The sequence below is a fragment of the Carassius auratus genome, chromosome 18 (genome assembly GCF_003368295.1).
Source record: "Carassius auratus strain Wakin chromosome 18, ASM336829v1, whole genome shotgun sequence".
NCBI classification, from domain to species: domain Eukaryota; kingdom Metazoa; phylum Chordata; class Actinopteri; order Cypriniformes; family Cyprinidae; genus Carassius; species Carassius auratus.
In genome coordinates, this window is record NC_039260.1 from 17,006,840 (window position 1) to 17,028,435 (window position 21,596).

The 21,596-nt window shown below is 38.0% G+C and overlaps 1 protein-coding gene across 2 annotated transcripts in view; it reads right to left on the reverse strand.

Moving 5' to 3' along the window:
* The window catches only part of kiaa1549lb (KIAA1549-like b), a 99,952-nt gene that overhangs the window by 3,866 nt on the left and 74,490 nt on the right, over nucleotides 1-21,596 (reverse strand). For both annotated transcript variants that reach the window (XM_026287805.1, XM_026287806.1), the window contains exons 15-20: nucleotides 17,515-17,639; nucleotides 15,724-15,953; nucleotides 9,780-9,906; nucleotides 1,124-1,501; nucleotides 932-1,029; nucleotides 166-302 (exon numbers count right to left, since the gene is read on the reverse strand). In XM_026287805.1, the coding sequence (XP_026143590.1) occupies nucleotides 166-302; nucleotides 932-1,029; nucleotides 1,124-1,501; nucleotides 9,780-9,906; nucleotides 15,724-15,953; nucleotides 17,515-17,639 (1,095 nt within the window). The remainder of the gene's footprint in view (nucleotides 1-165; nucleotides 303-931; nucleotides 1,030-1,123; nucleotides 1,502-9,779; nucleotides 9,907-15,723; nucleotides 15,954-17,514; nucleotides 17,640-21,596) is intronic.

The following is a 21,596-nucleotide window of genomic DNA, read 5'->3' on the forward strand; positions in this document are numbered from 1 at the left end:
AAACAGGTAAAAATATTTGGTCTGATCATTTAAAAATGAAGCAGCCAAACTCTCCTCAACATGGTTCACAGTTTAAAGTATCCTACATGTGCCATCAATGGTCCTAGACAGACACAAACTAGTGTACACAGACCTGCATAAACCCATATAATCACGCACACTAACCTGAGTGGTTGGGAATGGGCTCAGTAGTGATAGGTGGGAGTGGCGCCCTGGCTTTTGGTTTGTAGGGGGCGCTGTCATGCTGACGCGGCACTGACGACTCAGAGCAATGATCCTTCGGATCAAGTTCAGAAGATGACCTGAAAAACAATTTTATACATACATTGACATGGTTTCACCACCAGGTGACAGTATTCATTTACTAGTAAAGTCAATATGCTATATATATATAATATGCAATATGAGCAAACATTAATATCTCTGTATTTTCTGTCTGATTTGGGGTATACAGTAGCCTATATATCTTGGTATTTAGTATTTGGAATAGACCAAAATTTTGAGTGAGATCCGTTACAACAACAAATGACACCATGATTGACATGAATACAGAACTTTAACCAATATTAAGCAAACATGTTTTCTTTTTAATTAAATAATGACTCCATGACAAACTTTCATAAGATTGTAGAATATTGAACACAGATCATATGCACTACTTTAATTGTAATTTTTCTGTCCTTTATTTATTATTATTATTATTATTATTATTATTATTATTATTATTATTATCTTTTTTTTTATAGCTTTTTCCACATTTATTTGTCTTGTTTGTATTCTGAACGTCCTCTTGTGAGCCACGGAAGACAGAAAGTCAGTTGAATTTGAAACGATACTAAATAATGGGAAATATTATTTTAATAAGTGCTGTATAAACTTGTGCATTGGACACTACCAGAACAAAAATCTAAGAATGTGGATATTTTCTGACCGCTGCAGAGATGACTCAGGAGGAGGGCCTGTTCTTGGTGGGACAGGGGGTGGAGGTGACCCAAGAGCCATTTCAGGAAGCTGAGTGAACCTGAATGCCTTTTTGATAAATTTGCTTATTAGTATATAGAAGCTTTTAGCAAGAAAGATTATTTCTGATATGTATATATATAGATCAGATCTATAACTGTACCTGTTTGGCCAGGCTGCACTGGTAAGGGTCTGGTCTATAGGCTGGCACCCACTGTAGGCCTCCCTGCCCTTGACTTGTAATGCCTGGTGCACTGGTCACCACCTCTGAGTACGGGATGACTGGACCTAAGCCATAGGGACCCAGTGATGGATGCTGATGGTGGGAGTGATGGTGTCTGCTGGAAGTGGAGTGACCAGCTGAAGCTAAACTAAAGGCTTCTTCTAGCAGCAGATGCATCTGCTGGCGAACCTCATCAATGGAAGGCTGGGAACTCAGTGTTGATGTCTCAGATTGACCTTTGATTTGTCGACCACAGCCAAAATAATGGCGGCCCACCACTCGGTCAACATCAGTCTCTTCAATTATCTCTGGCTCAGTCTGCAACAGACATAGAACAAAGAAACAGATGCACATATACAGTATTACAAACTCTTAGTCTAAATTGTGATGCTCAAAAAAAAAAAAAAAAATTGTTTACACAATAATGGTAAGTCCTTCATCTGTTACTTAAGTCATCCCAAAATTTATTTCATTTTTTGGAAAATGTCCATGTTGTTATTTACAATACAATACATTTTATGCCGAGCCTACCTGTGCGGGTTCAGCATTGCCATGGAAATCGCACGAGAACTGCAATCAACTCGAAGCAGTTCTGAAAGTTCTGATTGCCTACACCTGTGGCAAATGAGGATACGCGTACTGTATATAAGCGTGTACGTCGGAAGCAAGGGTGAGCAAAAACTCCACAAGTGCCTCTAATGCTGTTGTTTCCTTGTGATTACAGAGTCCAGCAACTGACGATTGGCACGTCTCCTCTCACGCTGACACAATGCACATTTTGGAGCACAGCACCTGTGCACACCGACCTCCCAGCACCAAGCGCACACTAGCATTCCTGCACCCACACAGTATTGGGTTTATGAGCTCAATAAATCACCTTCTGGGGATTTTTTTTTTCTGCCAATACCAACTTGTGTTGTCTGTTATCACTCATCCTGTCACAGTGGTGGAGAATGAGAGCAAATAAGGAGTGATTAGAGACAGAATAAAAAAAAAAGAGGTTTGAATTTTGTTTTCTAATCGCCTACAGAGAACCACTTTCTCTCTCTTACATATCCCTGAGATAGCATCTTTTGAGCTTTGAGATGAAGGAAATCATCCGTCGGCTCACCGAGATCACTGTACGACAGCAACAGTTCACTGAGCAGCTTACCGTGAGGCAGGAGAGAACTGAGCAGGTGGTCGAACAGCTGCGGGGTGCGGCCGCCCACATACCTCTACCGCATGCCCGCACGTAGTCACATCAGCTTCTCACCAAGCTAAGTGACCTGGATTACATCGAGGTGCATCTCCTTATGTTTGAAGCTATTGCCCAAAGAGAGGATTGGGAGAGGGAACAATGGGCCCAACTGCTTGCACCTTTCCTGACAAGGGAGGCCCAGCAGGCATATTTCTCACTACAGCCCCTGCAGGATGAGGATTATGAAGCACTCAAGGGCAAAATCCTGGCCAGGATTAGCCTGTCTCTGGTCTGCGCAGCCCAGCAATTTCACCAGTGGATGTACAATGAACGAGCCCGTCCAGCCTCAGGGTATACAGCTTACTCACCTCATCCACCTCGGGTTATTAGCGGACTACCAAACCACCACTCAGGTAGTAGAGAAAACGGTGATCGCAGTCTGCACACTCCCGCGCTGTTATCAGAAGCTGATGAGCATATGCAATCCCGTCTGTCTGCCAGATTTGGTAATGGCTGTGGAACTCGTTGAGTAATCTTTTGCCCAGGATGCTGGAGAGAGAGTGGTTCCCTAGCCCCAGAGGATGATCACGGCATAGCGACCTCCGAAGGGTACCTTCCATCCAGTGAGCAGACCAGGAGCCCCTGGCCCAGTGGACGAGCCCATACCAAAGGAACCACCATTACCAGGAGCATGCGCCTTGCTGGTCGGCTCCATTGTTTACCGCACTATTCCCCACAGAGCCCCATAGTGGACTTTTCAGATCAATGGCAGGGCCATTAAGGCGATTCTGGACTCTGTTACATTAGTGCAACCTACAAAGGTACGACCCTGGCAGGGGCGGATCTACCGGGGTGGCAAATGCTACCCTAAAAGAAAGCCTTGCCACCCCTGTTGCCACCCCAGTTGGCAGCAACGAGTTAAAAGGTATGGCCAATTAGAAAATTTACGAGCGTGAATCTCCAATGTTCGACTGCAGTGAATGCAGCAGCACGAGAGGACGACAGAGCGGCACGAGACTGATTAGTTTGGAAAAGTTTCTGAGCGCGCAAAGCAAGGGAACACAGGAGTAAAAAGGTATAAATGGATTATCTATCTATAAACAAATGAAACTATAATGAAAGCACAGTGCTACCATATTTGTAATTTTGACTTTGAGATGATAAGTATCAGGTTGAAGAATGTTATTTCGCTAACGTTACAGTGGTGTAGTCTACTACGTTATTCATTACTACATGATATGTAACCCACGTTTAAAGAGCGTGAGGATACGTAACAACTTCGTTTTGTGTCTGAATTTTCACACTTTCATTCATAATTCACCCATCTGTGTTTGAAAAGCGACAAGGATTGAATCACGGAATTCAGTCACAAATAGAAGTTGCTTCATAAAGCAGAACGTCACGGCATTCTGCCATTTTTGAAAGAATAAATCAAAAGTAGGGCTGTACATTTAATCAAATCTCGATATGGACTAGTGTCTGTGAATATTAAAGGTGTTGTTATTCACGTCTCGGGGTTGAGCGCTCAATGTGTGCTCTACTACACACACACACACACACATCCACGCACGCACGCACTGAAGCACGAGCGGTGTTTTCAGCTCTTCACTATACTGACACATGATGTAGGCTACACATGTGCACACCAGCGCGGAGAGGATCATCATTCATTCGTATCCTATACACAGACAGAAACTGCAATGTCTTTACGACAACCTGTCAGAATAAAATCTCGTTATAACTTGAAGAATTTTAAACAGAAATATAGTACTATTGCACACTAGAATATGCTATACTTCAAGTAGGCCTAATAGATAATAATAATAATAGTTTATTAAAAAACACAGAAACTCTGTCTACAACCCACCAAAATAAAAGATTGGTCTAACTCAAAGCAATTATGTAAGAAATTGCAAAGCAAAATATTCTTAAAAAAGATCTACTAAAAAGTTATTTTAAGGGAATATCATAAAGTTTTCGTAGATGTTTTAATTTAAACTTGCCAAAACAATAACACAATTTTTTTTTTCCAAAACAATTTCTAAAAGTACATTTGTATGTGTGCCTATAATGTTCATTTGTTTATTATTATTGTCGGCTAATAAAACCAATGCTTCAGGGACCATATTCATATAACATCTAAGGCTAAATGTAGCTCTTGACTGGTTGAGTTAGATGGTGATTAACACTAAACTATAGAAAATCAGTTGAGTCTTCCCAACTGTAAATGTCATTGGCTGTTAAATTTGTGTTGTGTTTCTTATAATAAATTGACATGTTGATTACACTTAATCTTTTATAATGCTCTCAATTATATGTCGATGCATACTGTATGCATTTGTGAGTGTGGAGGTGCTTATGGGATAATGGTTATGGACAGGTGAGAATGAGGTCGGGGGAGGGGATCACAGTATAGACACTACAAAAAAGACTGCACCACTGTATAGCCTATAATGTTAGTTACTTAGGTCTGACGTTTGTTCTGTGTAAAGTAGGCTACAAAAGTTAATATAGCGTATAAATATACTATTTATCATGAAACTGTGATAATTGTGACTAAATTCAGTACATATACACGTCTGCCATATGTTGCCACCCCTTAAAAATTCCTGCCCCCTTCTTGCCAACCCATCAATATTTTTCTAGATCCACCCCTGGACCCTGGCCAAAAGGAAAGAACGCTATTCCTATCACCTGTGTGCATGGAGATACAAGATGCATGTCTAAGCGGCATGCGACCATTGCAGTAAAACTGGGAATCTGACCGCAAGATGTGGGATTGTAAAAGATTTCCGAGTTCCGGTGCTCTTAGGAAGAGTATCCAGAGAATCGCTGCAGACCTCGGGCACAGCCGCCAGTCAGCTCTACTAGCTATGGAAAGTGAACGGTAGGGTGAGTGTCATGATAGCACTGCTAATGTGTATTTGGATCTCTTTAACCTTTTCACTGGTGAGTTTAAAATATTCTATCAGTCCCCTTCAGAGTGAGTTTTTTTTAGAACGTTCCCCTTACTGCTTGTCACGTGACACACCGCAGACATGAAAACACTGTATGAGAGATGGGTCACTTTTATTTAGTTTTTCCTTTTTTATTTAAAATATTCACAAATTTGCATACCATGTCCTGAACGATCTGATATTCCGATTCACAAATATGTGTAAATGAGTATGTTTGGTCGTTTTCTAAATGATCTTGATTGTGATCTGTAATGTGAGATGGGCTCTGCCATGTTTGTTCGCGCTGCAATGCAGAGATTCCTGTCAGTTGGATTTACAGCACATGAATTCATCAGTTTCTCAAGTAATAAGTGGCCGGTAAATTGGGGGAAGAATAGAGCGAACCTTATAGTTACTTACGCTATGTGTATCTGATATGAATAAAACACATCTTCAAATTAATTTTTATTGTTGCTTCCATAGACGTGTTTATTTTTCAAAATCTAAATGTATTGTTTTAGTAGTACTTATGTGTATTAATAATAATAATAATAATAATTAGGGCATAAAGGTTTATGAGCATATAATGGGAAATAAATTATGATATTTTAATTGTAATGATTCATTTTGGCTTATCAAAAGATATTATCAGCTGCAACATTATGGAACTAACACAATTTCAGCTCTAGAGGGAAAAACAAGCAAACAAGACATACAGGAAATTTCAGTGCCTATTTTGAGCTGTTCTGTGATACTAACACAATCCTGCCAAGATTCTGATATGATTAGTCAAGTCTGACAGGCCAGAAGTGTCACAATACACAGCAAAGACAAGTCAAGAAAAAAATATATTTACAATCACTCCAACCTGTTCTTACAGCTTATTTATTTCGATAAGCTACACCTGCACACTGCCTGTTCAAACAACAACCCTACCATTTTGAGATTATTTGTGAATCAGGTACTTTTCCTGTCCATCCCAAAATTATGTTCATAACCCGACCCCTGCGTTTTCATTGAAACAAGTGAATTCTGTGCTGGTAAAATGAAGACACAACAAATGCTCATTATTTTCCAAATTGCTTATGCAATTATGAGTCTCTCATGTGCGACAACAAACAAATATTCATAAAACACAACATAATAGCAGAAATAAATGGTGTACAGTCTATTCTAATTCAAGCCTGGTTGTCTTAAAAATGTGGGAGGTTTGTTTATTCATCAGACCTCTGTGGTGCGCAGGCCCAATGAGAAAGAGCTGCAGTGATTAAAGACTGCAATAACCCACCAACCAGATGAATCTGTTTATTTTGTCTTTTTCTCTCTTTTTCCTCTCCCACAATCCATTTGTCTGGAATATACCAGACTCAGAGAAAGAGAGAGAGAGAGAGAGAGAGAGAGAGAGAGAGAGAGAGAGAGAGTGTGTTTTGGTGGTGAACCCAATTGCAGGTATTTATTGAAACAACACTTTAACTGAACAGGTAAGTATTGAAAGGGAGAGACAGTAACTGATGAATAACTGGTGACAATGGTGAGAGTCCGGAGTCCCAGCATCTTTAATCACTAATAGTAAAGTGTCCTTTTCAGTCATGAATGCTGCAAATGAATGCTGTGCCAGAAGCTATTTGTACACTTTAAATGGTATCACATCTGGTGTTAAGAGTACAATTTTATTTTGAGAGGCATGGAAGGATATTGTCTCCACCTATAGAGAGGGTCTGAAAGCTCCAAAAAACAGCATATATCCAAGAAATTAAGCCAAACTTATTTAGTAGCCAGAATGACAAAGAACAAAGCTATGGCAGATCCTGATATTCGCTCACAGCAGTTAAGTTTAGGTACGGTAGGGTTAAAGAGATAGTCCCCTTATGTACTACCCTTTATGTACTCACCCTAAAGCCATCCTATTTATATGACTTTCAGACAAATACAATCTAAGTTATAATATAATTCCTGGGCAAGCTTTATAACGGCAGTAAATAGGTGTTCAGATTCTGAAGTCCCATAAAGTGCATCCAACCATCATAAAAAGCACTCCACGTGGCTCTGGGGAGTTAATGAAGGCCTTCTGAGGCAAACCAATGCATTTGTGTAAGAAAAAAAACATCCACTTTTAAAACTAATCTCTAGCTACCACGAACTGTCATACACGCGTACACGAGAGAGTGTCATTCCAGCAGATAGCATAGGACATAGGTGTCACCATTTGTGGGCAGGCTCTAGCACGATTTAGATCCTAATATACCTTAATCACTATCAGTTTATTTGTGTTAATGAAGATATGACAGATAACACACAAGTTCCACAGGGATCAGTATTCGGCCCCCTGCTTTTTTCATTGTATAATCATCCCCTGGGCAACATTGTCAGGAAACATGGAGTCATTATTTATCCCCAGTGATATTCAGCTTTATACTGTCTCAAATTAGTGCATAAGTTTAACGTTATTTGACATACAGTAATGGGATAATGAGTCCCTGAAGATGGGGGACATTACTATTTTGTGTGGACACTACATTGCATCTCATCTTTGTAAACTGCACCAGAATTGCCATTTGCTGCAGATGTTTCCCTAATGTTCTACCAAGACACTTGCAACTTCCCAAACACATCTGAGTGGGACACATGGTTATACATGGTTTTCCACTGCAAGGATGATCAACTGTCCTTTGAAGTTATACATATATTGCAATTTGCATGTATTGTTAATTTCGTTAGATAAACATCGTACGAGTACACAAATTGATGATACATTTCAGTGCTAAAGAAATGCATTTGACGTTACAATATGAGTAACAAACTAGTTACCAAAGTTTGTAGAAAACTTGCCCCAGTTGAGAATTCTTCCTTGATGTCACAAAAGTGAAGCTATCACGCCACCATAAAACATACTGTTGAATTAACTTGAAATTTTAAAATTTGAATGATAAAACATCACATAACGAGTCAACAATAAGTAGCTATTATTTTAATTCTGGGAACTTCCCCTGCGTATTGAAAAGTTACGTACCATATTCATTAAAGTAGTCAATATCAGATTAACATGATAAAGAAAAGACGGATGACATCTGCAAAATATTTCTGTCATTAATTACTTTCATGCCATTCCACATGATCTTTATTCATCTTCAGAACATGAATAAAGATATTTTTGATGATATCCAAGAGCTTTCTGACCCTGCATCGACAGCAACAGAACTACTATGTTCAAGGCCCAGAAAGGTAATAAGGACATCATTAAAATAGTCCATGTGGCATCAATGGTTCAGCCTTAATTTCATGAAGCTACGAGAATATGTTTTGTGCACAAAGAAAACAAAAAATAATGACTTTATTTAACAATATCTTCTTTTTAGAATGCAATATGAACAATCCAGTCATTATATACATCAGGGGAATTTGGGCCTCTTTGGAAATCTGCTACTGGAATTCTATAAACTGGATCATTAGATAGTGAAGCTAATCTAAAATTCTTATGATGGTTTACTTAAAAAGTATGTTCACACAGGTTTCACACAGGACACAGTCTGTTTCTTTCTTCCTTCCTGTGCATCAAATGTGAGATGTGAAGTACTTGTACAAAAGATGTGGTGCAGTGAACCACATAAAACAATCCTTCTTATAGCATTAATATGAAGATCTGCAGTAATTTAGCCAACAGCAACTAATTCCCACTCCAATCAATAGAATTAAAGATATCTCTCGAACAGAGTCAGAATCCACATTACATACAGGGACACAGATGAAAAGAGTTGAACCCACAGGAGCATGACTTATAAAATATAGACTCAGACAAAACTATGTGCTTTTTTAATACTGCATGCGTAAAGAGGAGAGTTTTCCACTCACTCTGAAAGTAATTATTTTTATGTTGAAAATAGATAAGCTATTTCAAATGTAACATGTATGCATGCTTACAATTGCTGAGAGGTGTACATAGTCAGCATGTGAATTTCACTTATAAGAATAAGATCTCAAACACGAATGCATGTGTGCTACTGACTTTGCGCTGCTAATGTCACATGTAAGCTTCTTGCTTAGAAGCTTTATTTATGTATTTACAGTAAATAACATTGAATCCATTCCTTATGGACATTTGCAAACCAAACCATTGTGCTTCTGTTTCCATCATCATGATCTTATGATTATTCTTCCAAATGACCTGCACTTGTTTTTGTTAAAATAAATAAATAAAATAATGTAAAAAAAATAATAATAATAAAAACCTGAGTAGACTAACAGCAGCAACTAACCAAGCATAACACAACCCAACCAAAAACTCCACCCAATTACAGTTAAGTAGCTAATGCCTTACAAAATCATTTGTAACTGTCCTGTGTTATATTTCTAAGCATCTGGCAGATGCTTTTATCCAAAGCCATAACCTTACTATTCCCGGCACCATGCTCTGCAAGCTGGGTTTTTGAGGCCTTCCCATTTTTGCTAATGTTTTATTCAGCTTTTCATTAAGAACACTCACATCATAGCCACTGTTACGGATCCCCTTTCTGGGTCTCTCTCTCATGACCAGAAGATCCATCTCTGTTCCTCCAGGACTGTTTAGAGACTGTCTGCTGCGATTTGTGGGGTGACTCAACTGAGAGGGTCTGAAACCATCACACACACACACACAGAGAGAGAGAGATACAGAGTTTAGAACAGAAACATCAGTAACATCAGAACACATAACTATAACTATGTAAGGCCTATGTATGTGTTCATGTATGAGTCTGCCATGTCCACTGAAAAAGATTTTTATGTTACACAATATTTTTTATTCATTTATTGGGCTGCTCACTATAGTGCCATATTGCTCCATGCTGCATATGCAGTAATCAGAAAAGAAACATTGCATCAGAGGAAGAGAAAGTTACATTTTGATTACATTTAGATTATAAAAAAAAAAATTGTAATAAAATATTTGATTATCCAGTCAGTAAGAGCATGAAAATATGTTACATGCGTTAAGTGTTATGAGTATAGGAGTTATATGAATGTATAATAATATGAGTTATTCAGTATAGACTCAATTCTAAAAAAAAAAAAAAAAAAAAAACCTTGTTTAATAAAAGAAACCTTTTTAAAACAGCCAACTCTCCATGATGCTCTGGTGTCAAGATATGGCAGGGGCCCTCAGCATATTGACCAATAGTTGCTGTTTTAATCTGTTCTAGCTTTAAATTTGTATTATATCAAAGTTAAACTTGTCACCGCAACATCAATTTCATACCAATTTTTGGCCAGGTAATGCAGCTCTGGTGTGATGAATTTACAATGAAATAAAATATGAAGACATTTTTCTAACAACAACAACAAAAAAAGATACATTTTTAAGATCTTCACAGTAACAAAAACTCTGCTCTGAGAAAAATCATCTGGGAGCTGATAAGAAATACTTTGATAAGCACAAAGATTTAGCCGCTGTGTAGGCAACTTCATCAGATTACATCATGAGTCCTGTGTCAAAGCAATGAGCCAGTTAGACAGCAGATCATCTTAAAGCAGAGGTTAGCTTTTCCCCATAGAAACCAAAAATAGCTATTAAGGGGTCATTGGAGATGTAAAAGTTTAAATAAATGTCGTCAGGAGTTTTAAAAATACATCAAGTTAAATGTTCAGGGTATGGGATTTGGTTCAAATTTTTTTCCAAAAGCAAAAGCAAAGTTAAATGGTGCAAAGTTTATGTTTATGTATTCCTATCATCTGTGGAAAGCATAGGACCATATAATGTTTGTCCAATCGAAATGTTCAGTCCAAACATTACAATAGGCTGTCATGCCTGCCTACCGAATATGTAGTTTATACCTCTGTGCACCCTGTTTGCACAGACATGATGCTTCATCAGCATATTCCAGCGAGAAAGAAAGATGCTATTATTGTGATATTATGCATTTTTTACTGTATTGTTTTCTCAACGGCAAATGAGACATGAAGTAATCTGACAGCATTGCATTCAATCCTCCACCAACGCCATCTCTCATCATGTACTGTAGCAGCTTAGTCTCTGGTCTGCCTGAGTGCGTTCATCCCCGCCTTTAAAGGACCTTTCATGCTCAGTAAAATAGATTTAAATCATCAGTGTCCATAAGACTGTTAGAGGGACTGACTTTTTAAAAGAAGTTAATAAATCATTTTATTTTTTATTTATTTATTTTTTTTTTTTGGCACAAGATTCTGATACCTCGCAGTCAACCAAATTACAACACTGTCAAAAGACTACATTAATAAACAATAGACGTTTTAATGTCTACATACAGTATATATATTTTGCATGTTAATTATTGTACTTCTTAAAGACATAATGTTTAAACCATTGTAGCTGTTTAGGCCATCATGGTATAAATATTAGTTTACACAAATAATTAAGATAGCACTGAGGGACACTTTGTTTTAAGTGAAATAACTCCAGCAACTGCGGCTTAATCAAATGGAAAGCTGAAAGCAGCAGAAATATACGCTCTCCTTCTTTGTACAATGGGCAGCAAATTACACAAGATTTGACAGAGTGCCAATGGATCCAAAAAGGAAATTAAATATTTAAACTGAGACCAAACTCCAAAGAGAGGGCATTTCGGTCAGCTAATGAGACTGGGCAGAAGCTGTACTGGATATCTGATCCAGTCATGTCTGTGGAGGCGGTTTTTGTGTCTACTTCTGAACTCCTGGGAAAAGAACAACAGACATTTCTGAGCAGACAGTGTTTTCATCATCAAAGCTCATGATTGCTAACAGCTAGTCGACAAAGCTCACTGAATATTGATTATATTCGTAATTTGCAAAATGTTCCTGTTTTAGAGAAAGCCATCCACAAAGTGCAACTAAGTTCAGTCAATATACATTTTTAAAGCCATTTTAAATAATAATTAAATTTTAAGACCGGGTTGTAATAATATTATGTGTATTGTGGTGAACATCAAACATTTGTATTGTTGGTGTGTATTGTTTTTTGGTGTGTTTTTGAGCAAGATGAGAAAAGGGAGAGACTTGTGCAATTAGATATGCTGAGAAGGGGAGTGTTGCCAAGTCAGCAGTTTTAGTCTACTGGTCTACTTTTATATTGCTGCTGCGGGTTGAAGCAAAAACCCCACCCTCCTGGAATGTGATTATGAACAAAGTGGAACCCCCCAAAAGGAGGTTTTTACCCAATCCGGAATAATTTTTTTAAGTGAAATTAATAGCCATTTTAGTATGTGATTTAGTATGTGATTAGACTAGTTTTGGCTGTGACTGGGCTAAGTCACCCGAAAGACTCATTAGATGAACTAATCAATTCTCTTTCCGGCTCAGGCTGCATTGGTTTAGCGTATGGGGGCTGTCACGTGATTAAGGAACGACTCAACCCAAAAGACTCATGAGATGAACTAATCAGTTCTCTTTCCTGCTCAGACTGCATTGGGTTAGTGTATGGGGCTGTCATGTGATTAAGGGACGACTCGACCCGAAAGACTCATGAGATGAAATAATAAATTCTCTTTCCGGCTCAGACTGCATTGGTTTAGCGTATGGGGCTGTCACGTGATTAAGGAAGGGCTTGAACCCGAAGACTTGTCAGACAAGAGGTGAGGTGAGCAAATTGTAGACTGAAGACCCAGTTAAATCTTTTCTGTATCTTATTGCATTTTAGTTTTGTATTGTTTGTAGTGTGCTCAATGTTTGCGTAAGTACTAGATGTGTTGAGGAAGTAACACGTAACATTTTAACTACATTTTGCTTAAATGAACGAAATGACTCGAAAAAAGATTTGTTCCTTTTGCTGAATGAGACTCAAAAGTCTGAGTCTGTAAAATGATCTGAACTTCCCCTCACTATAAGGAATACAGTCTGACACCATGGTATAATGACTACACTCGCACCCTAAAGAGAGCAGCCCAGAAAATTTAGCACAGCTGGAGGAAAACAAAACTAGATGTATTTTGTATTGCTCGGCGGCAAAGTACCCTATTCTACAGAAAATCGTTAAAAACTGCTATATCTGATTACTTCTCTTCTCTTTTAGAAGAAAACAAACATAACCCTAGGAATTTATTCAATACATTGGCTAAATTAATTAAAAATAAATCAGTAACATGTGTTGACATTTCCCAACAGCACAAGCAGTAACAACTTTATGAACTACTTTACTTCCAAGATTGATACTATTAGAGATAAAATTGTAACCATGCATCCATCAGCTACAGTATCGCATCAGATGCACATAGTGCACATATAGTGCAATATAGATCCCATAAGAAACAGTTCCACTCATTCTCTACTATATGACAGGAAGAATTGTATAAACTTGTTAAATCATCTGAACCAACAACATGCATGTTAGACCCTATTCAATCTAAGCTCCTAAAATATTTACTTCCAGAACTCATAGATCCTCTTCTGACTATTATTAATTTAATTCTTAATTCTCATTAAGATATTTCCCCAAAACCTTCAAACTGGCTGTTTTTAAGCCTCTCATCAAAAAAAAAAAAAAAAAAAAAAACCTGCTCTTATCATCTGATCATGGTTGTATCTCTCTAATAGTACTTTTGGATCTTAGTGCTGCGTTAGACACTACTGACCAAAACATTCTCTTGAATAGTCTAGAAAACTTTGCTGGCATTAGTGGAAGTACATTAGCATGGTTCAAATCATACATATCTGACCATCATCAATTCATTGCAGTGAATGCAGAGTTATCATATTGATCACAAGTGCAGTATGGAGTACCTCAAGACTCACTACTAGGGCCATTACTTTTCACGCTTTAAATGTTACCCTTGGGAGATATCATCAGGAAGCACCATGTTAGCTTTTATTGTTATGCTGATGATACTCAGCTCTATATTTCTTTGCGGCCTGGAGAAACATACCAATTTGAAAAACTAATGGAATGCATAGTCAATATAAAAACCTGGATCAGGAGTAATTTCTTACTGCTAAATTCTGAAGAAACAGAGGTGTTAATTATAGGACCTACAAACTCTGCATTATAAACCAAGAACACTGTCTAAGATTCAGTCGCTGCTCTGTCAATTCTTTGTCATCAGTTAGGAGCCTAAATGTGCTACTTTATAGCAATCTTTCCTTTGAAAGTCAGATTTCTAGCACTTGTAAAACTGCATTTTCCATCTCAAAAATATATCTGTTTTACAACCTATGCTCCCGATGTCAAATGCAGAAACATTAATTTATGCATTCATGACCTCAAGGTTAGATTATTGTAATGCTTTATTTGGGTGGTTGTTATGTGCTCTTAATAAACAAACTCTAGATAGTCCAAAAAGCAGTAGCTAGAGTTCTTACAATTTACTAGGTTCTGTCAACACTGCACTGGCTCCCTATTAAACATTGTATACATTTGAAAATCTTTCTTATTACTTATGCCCTGAATGGTTTAGCACCTCAGTGTTTGAACACACTCCTATTGCACTTTAGTCCTCCACATCTGCTACATTCTTAAAACTCCTATTTAGCCCCCAAACTCCCTGAATAACTTACCTAACATTGTTTGGGAGGCAAACACACTCTATCAGTTTAAATCTAGATTAAAAACCCATCTCTTTAATCTGGATTACACATAGCACAATAACACGTTTCTAATATTCAAATCCGTTAAAGGATTTTTAGGCTGCATTAATTAGGAAAATCAGAACCAGGAACACTTCCCATAACACAATGTACTTGCTACATCTTTAGAAGAATGGCATCTACACTAATATTAGTCTGTTTCTCTCCTTTTCTGAGGTCACCATAGCCACCAGATCCAGTCTGTATTCAGGTCACTGCAGTCACCTAAATCCAGAACATATCCAGCCCAGATGGTGGATCAGCACCTAGAGAGGACCTCTACAACCCTGACTGTCAGTGGAGACCAGGACAACTAGGTGAACCCAAGAGACAGATCCGCAGTCAAGACCTTGTCTTCTAGACGGCCACTGGAACAAGACCACAGGAAACAAATGATTCTTCTGCACAATCTGACTTTGCTGCAGCCTGGAACTGAACTGCTGGTTTCGTCTGGCCAGAGGACAACTGGCCCCCTGACTGAGCCTAGTTTTTTCAAAGGTTTTTTACTCCATTCTGTCACTGATGGAGTTTTGGTTCCAGGCCGCTGTCACCTCTGGCTTGCTTAGTATGGGACATTTAATTTCCAGCGATATTGTCGACTTGATTGCACAGATACTATTTAAACTAAACTGAGCTGGATGATGACATCACTGAATTCAATGATGCATTGCCCTTTTGCATTATTGACACACTATTTTCCTATTTAATGCTGTTTAGTTGCTTTGACACAATCTGAATTGTTGAAAGCGCTATATAAATGAAGGTGACTTGACTTATCAGATATAATTTATGTTGATCGGTAAATCTAAGAGACAATGTCACAACACAGAAACAACCATATCTTGTTAAATACTCATATCAATTCCAGCAGAATCCCTTACCTCCTGTGATACTTCACATACGTGGAGCCCCTGTCATCTTCCGGTTGCTGAGCTATGCTGTGTGGGTGTGGAAGCCTGTCGTGGCTGTACTTGTGTCGCTGACTCAGGTTTTTAGTGCTACCTTTCCCCTCAGCAGAAGGGAAGTCATAGTATCCCTTCTTCTTGGCCTTCAGTCTAAGCTTATTCCTGTAGTGCTCAATGTCTGACTTCTGTTTCAGAGCCAAATTCACCTGTATACACATAGAGAGGAAGAGAGAAGGGGGATTGGCCATTCATCCACGAAAAAAAAAAAAAAAAATATATATATATATATATATATATATATATATATATATATATATATATAATTGCATGCATTAAAAATGTGACTCCACTTGATTTCCCATAGGTAAAGTGATATTCTAAAACAAATCTGTGCCAGGTCTCTTTTAAACCCAAATTGGACTAAACTGAGCAAGAGTATCCATTGAGATGTGCTAAGAATAAACTTTGTTGACTATATAGACCAGTGGTATGAAACCTTTAATGTCAAAAGAGCCCTTTTGGCCCCTTTCCCACCAAATAAAATTTACGTGGAGTCAAAAAATATTTGATCCCCAAATAAAGATAACACATCATATAGCTAAAGTGTTATATTCAGTTATGTTACATGGCAGGGAAGTAGCAATCATTTCAGAAGTGAGGGGAACAGAAATATCAAAATTGTATAAATAATAATAATAATAATAATAGGCCTAATAATATGTAAAATAAAAATAAAAAATAAAATTAAAAAAACGTATCTTGCTTTTACTTGGCTAAGAATTAAAATACAATGCTGAACAATAACCAATCATTTGTCCTCTATAATATTTTTCATATATATCTTACTAATGACAATTTTATGGTTATGATTGTATAATCGGTATAATAGTTTATTTACTACAAACACTTTTTCGATTTATATCACAGAATAAGGCAGAATGTTTTTTTTTTTTTTTTTTTTTTTTAATTGCTTTTGTACTGTACATTAATGCTATCTCAATCACCACTGTATCATTTAAATAAAACATATATAAACCATATATTGTTGCAATTGTTTATTGTCTTCACGTTTTATCAGATAATGTTTATGCTTGTTATACTGCTTAGCTACAGCGATAGCAGCATGCCTTTGTCCATATTAGGGATTTCCTGGCATCAAAGTTACTTCTATCATATGAATCTGTTTTGGACTTTCTGTATGAGAGCACCCTATGGCTTAGAGTATGAATGAAATATACAGCGCATGAGGGCGTCCATGATGATCACGTTGTTTTGGATGAGAATTCACATTGGCACTTGAAAACCTATAAAAAGGTTTTCAAAAAAAGGTGCATTGGAAGAGTTTAGGTTTTATTGAAAGTCAGGGGGACACTTGCCCCACATATTGTACACCCAAGTTACAGGGAACCACCGCAAAGGGATGAAAAAGCTGCATGCAGGTTGGGAGTCATGGGTTGTCGGCCCCTGATATAGACTATACATGAAGTTAAATGAAGTCTTAGTACAGTAACAATCTTGCATTAAAAATGTATTCATTCGTTCATTCATTCTCCTTGCAAAAGCTTTCAAGCAGCCCGGTAGCCTGTAAACATAACTTTGTATCCTTGCTGTACAAAACTGTATAGAACCTGTGCACGCTGACTTGAAAAAGTTGCATAACAGTCAGCCAATCAGCTTGAATTGGTAATTTTGCATCCACCAGTGCCCTAAAATGACTTTGGTCAGTGGTTGCCATCCGAAGCTGTCTCTAATAAAATTAAATGTTACCTCTCCATTGAATACAGCAGAGTCCTGGCTGCGGTCGGAAGACGCAGGGTGCGAGTAGGTGGGTGGAGCTGCCATTGGTTTTATAGAAATAAGCTGAAGTGATCCTGAAGAACTATCATAATGCCCTGGCAAAAATACACATATTTTAATGTCAACAAGATTGCAAAACTTATTATAGAAAAATATTATAGAAGCAGAATACAGACAAATTCACTTCCTTAATTATGTGACAGCTGCACTGGCCAACGTAATCACTTCTGCAGAAGATTAATTTCCTTATCTCTCATTTCCTATTTAAAGTGGAAAAAGTATGATCCTGAGATTTCAGTGTATCCTTTGATTTTAATTAACTGGCTCCATTTATCAAGACAGATTATGTCTGTCCACCTCTGAGAGAATATATCTAAATATATTCATATGTACGTTGAAAAATATGATAAGCAAATCTGTACATTTTGTCCTATAAAGAATTAGGCTCAACGTGAACAGAATTTAACAAGTTATATCCATGGAAAGGATTTTCCAGGCCTCTAATTACTTTTTTTAAGTAATAGTTCACCACCCCCCAACAAACTGTAAATCATATTATTACTCACAGCTGTTATTTATTTTTATTTTTTTGGAACATATAAAAAATAACTGAATGGATTATAATGCTGCTTTTTACATATCACAACAGTTCATAGTGGCCACATCTATCAAGCGGAAGGAATAAAAACACCATAAATGTAGTCCATAAGTGACATAATTTTCGAAAGATCAATTGTTTTAAACTTGGAAGGATTGAGGGTTGTGTTGGCATTCTTCTAAAGTACAGCTTAAATTGTGGTAATGCAGTTTACCTCAACAATTTAAGTTAATGTCAGCCAAAACATTTTTTTTTCTTTCTTTTTTTCTGGTACAATACAGGTTAACGTTGTCCAATGATGTTTTGGCAAACAAACGAACAAAAAAATAAATGCATACAGGTTTATAATTTCATTAGGGTCAGCAAACCATTTTATTATTATTATTATTATTATTATTATTATTATTAAGGTGCTTTTGCAGTCTAATTTAAACAATCACTAATTCTGTTCTGCCACACTTCATCTCTCCCCAGACTTAAGTTCCATCTGACAAGGTCAGATACAACATGTGCCAACAGTTTCCCATCAAATGCTATTCTCGATGCTACGTTTCAATAGTGCTAATGAGAACATTCTTTGTTCAACCGGTTGTGAAGCATGTGTGTCAAACAGATCAGGCTAGCAAAGCAGGTTCTGCTTTGGATATGGGACTAGTTCATGTCTAATACAGATATTTACATTCTGGGCCATATGAATGTGGCAGCAGATTTGCTGTCCAGACAAGCTGGGGAACACGGGGAATGGAAACTCCACCTCAAGGTAGTCAGACAAATTTTCAAAGTGCAGGTGGACCTCTTTGTTTCACAGGAAATAGCACAATCTCCCCTCTACTTCTCTCTGACTTCTCCAGCTCTCATATTGCATTTTATAACTGCATGGCTTGGCATGGCTCGGTACAGTACGGCACGGCTCGCCTCTGCACGGTTTGCATTTTTACTGCAGTTTAGTATCGCTTTAGAGTGAGCGGGATTATACACATGTCGTTATATTTGTGCCGCCTCTACTGTCACGACTGTCAAGAAAAAACTTTTTCATTCCATGTCGCCACATCAAGCCACATCTCATTGTCACACTTTTTCAGGGAACAATGTTACAGTCAAGTAACCCGAGACAGACTTGAACATTTGGCTCGTGTTATTTACATGTGTGTGTGTGGTGTTGAGGGTTGTATATTGGCATGTCTTTGTGTTATCCAGGCCAGTATAACCTCTGCCAAGCACACGGTTATAAAACAATTAAGTTAGGTTTCAATGGGTGTGCCTTTATCTCAGTCTTTCAGTATGTCTTTTGGGATGCATGTGTCAAAAATGTGCACAAAAATGTGCGTGTGACCCTGTTGCTCCTCAGTGATGCTGGCAGCCACAGTGACAGACCGGATCATGTCAGAAGAGAGGGTTTCATTCATATTCATGAACTCGGTCACTGTTTGCCTTTTTAAGGATGGTCATCTGGACACCATATAACCTCCCAATTCACCCAAACACATACTGATTTAGAAGCTATGTAGGACTAATTATACGTAATATATATTAGTGAATATATTTTATATTGCCCCTCTGTGTACTACTTGTAACATAACTGACTCCATAAGGAAACACAGAAAATACCAGTCAATATGTTATTGAGAATGTTATTTTAGCAATTTTGTACATTATACTTCTGGTTGTAATATGGTATGAAAGAAACGAGCACAGGGATAAAATATTTGATGTATAAAATTAAATAGCACTTGTGTGTTTTGTTAAAGGTACTGTATTTAGGTTTTTGACTCTACAAAGCATAAAAATACCATTGTACCATGTTAAAGTTAAAGCTGCAGTAGGTAACTTTGGTAAAAATATATATTTTTACATATTTGTTAAACCTGTCATTATGTCCTGACAGTAGAATATGAGACAGATAATCTGTGAAAAAAATCAAGCTCCTCTGGCTCCTCCCAGTGGTCCTATTGCCATTTGCAGAAACTCCATCGCTCCCGGTAAGAAACAACCACTCAGAGCTGCGGTCCGTAACTTTGTTTGTGTTCAAAATGTAGAAAACTGTATATAATAAGCGAGTACACCATGAATCCATTTTCCAAACCGTGTTTTTAGCCTGTCCTGAATCACTAGAGCCCCTTTCACACTGCACGTCGGACCCGCAATATTCCCGTAACATTGCCTGGTCGCCTTCTGTGTGAAAGCAACCACGTCCCGGAATTGATTACCGAATTGAACCCGGGTCGGGGACCTAGTAACATTGCGGTAATCGATCCGGAACGAGCGCTGTGTGAACAAAAGCCAGATCTAATTCCGTATCGAAGTGATGACGCGCGTTATCGCGCGACTCTTTTACCGGCTGTTTTGAAGGAAGATCAACATTCGCGACGAAAACATATGTGCAAACTGTAATGAAGCAGAGATCAGTTAGTTCCTCACTTTCCGCGCTGACGCAGAGATCGTTTGCTTGCTTCAGTTAAAGTATAACGTGCCAAGCGTTGTCGACTCGTACATTACATGTCACGCGCTGATGTCACGTGTCGTTACGGGATCTTCAAGGGTTGTGTGTGAAAGCACGCACATATACCGGGTCATCACTGGCAGTGTGAAAGTGCCAAATCTAGCGACCAGGGAACAATTACAGGAACACTTTACCCCTGTATTTGCCGGAATGGCAGTGTGAAAGGGGCTTAGGGTGCACCTATTATAAGTGTTTATATTCTGACTATTTTAGATTGCTTCGGGGGTACCGCGGCAGAGTAACCCAGTACCTTTGTGATTCTTCATAGACATAAACAGAGAGAAGTAGCTCCGGCTACAATGTTCTTCCGCAAGACGCAAGCAGTTCTGTTTATTAACCGCTAGAGCGTCAAAAGTTACCTACCGCAGCTTTAACATACTTGTTTATCAGAAAAACAATGCTACAGTCAGTTATTCTCCTTTGAAAATGTGTGTTCGACCCATGTAATTAGAAGCGGCTCCTGACTATAAATTGTTCATGTGGCTCAGTGGTACAGTATTGTGTTAGCAGTGCAAAAGGTTGTGGGTTCAATTCCCATGGAACACACATACTGGTAATAAAAAATAAAATGTGTAGCCTGAATGCACTGTAATTCACTTTAGGGGAAGTTGTGGCTTAATGCTTAGAGATTCGGACATAGCTTAAATGGCTGCCCACTCCTCTGGCTGTGTGTTCACCGCTGTGTGTGTGCACTTTGGATGGGTTAATTGCAGAGTATAAATTCGGAGTATGGGTCACCATACTTGGCTGTATGTCACTTCGCTTTCAATTTAGGTAGAGCAAATTCTGGGCCACAGCACTAGATTATGATCCCACTTTATATTAAGTGTCCTTAACTACTACAGTATATACGTGCTGTTTGTTTGGTACAATGTGCTTATTGTGTTCATTTTTTTACTGTTATTGGGGTGTGACAGGAATAAAGTTATGGACAGGTTTAGTGGTTTGGTTAGT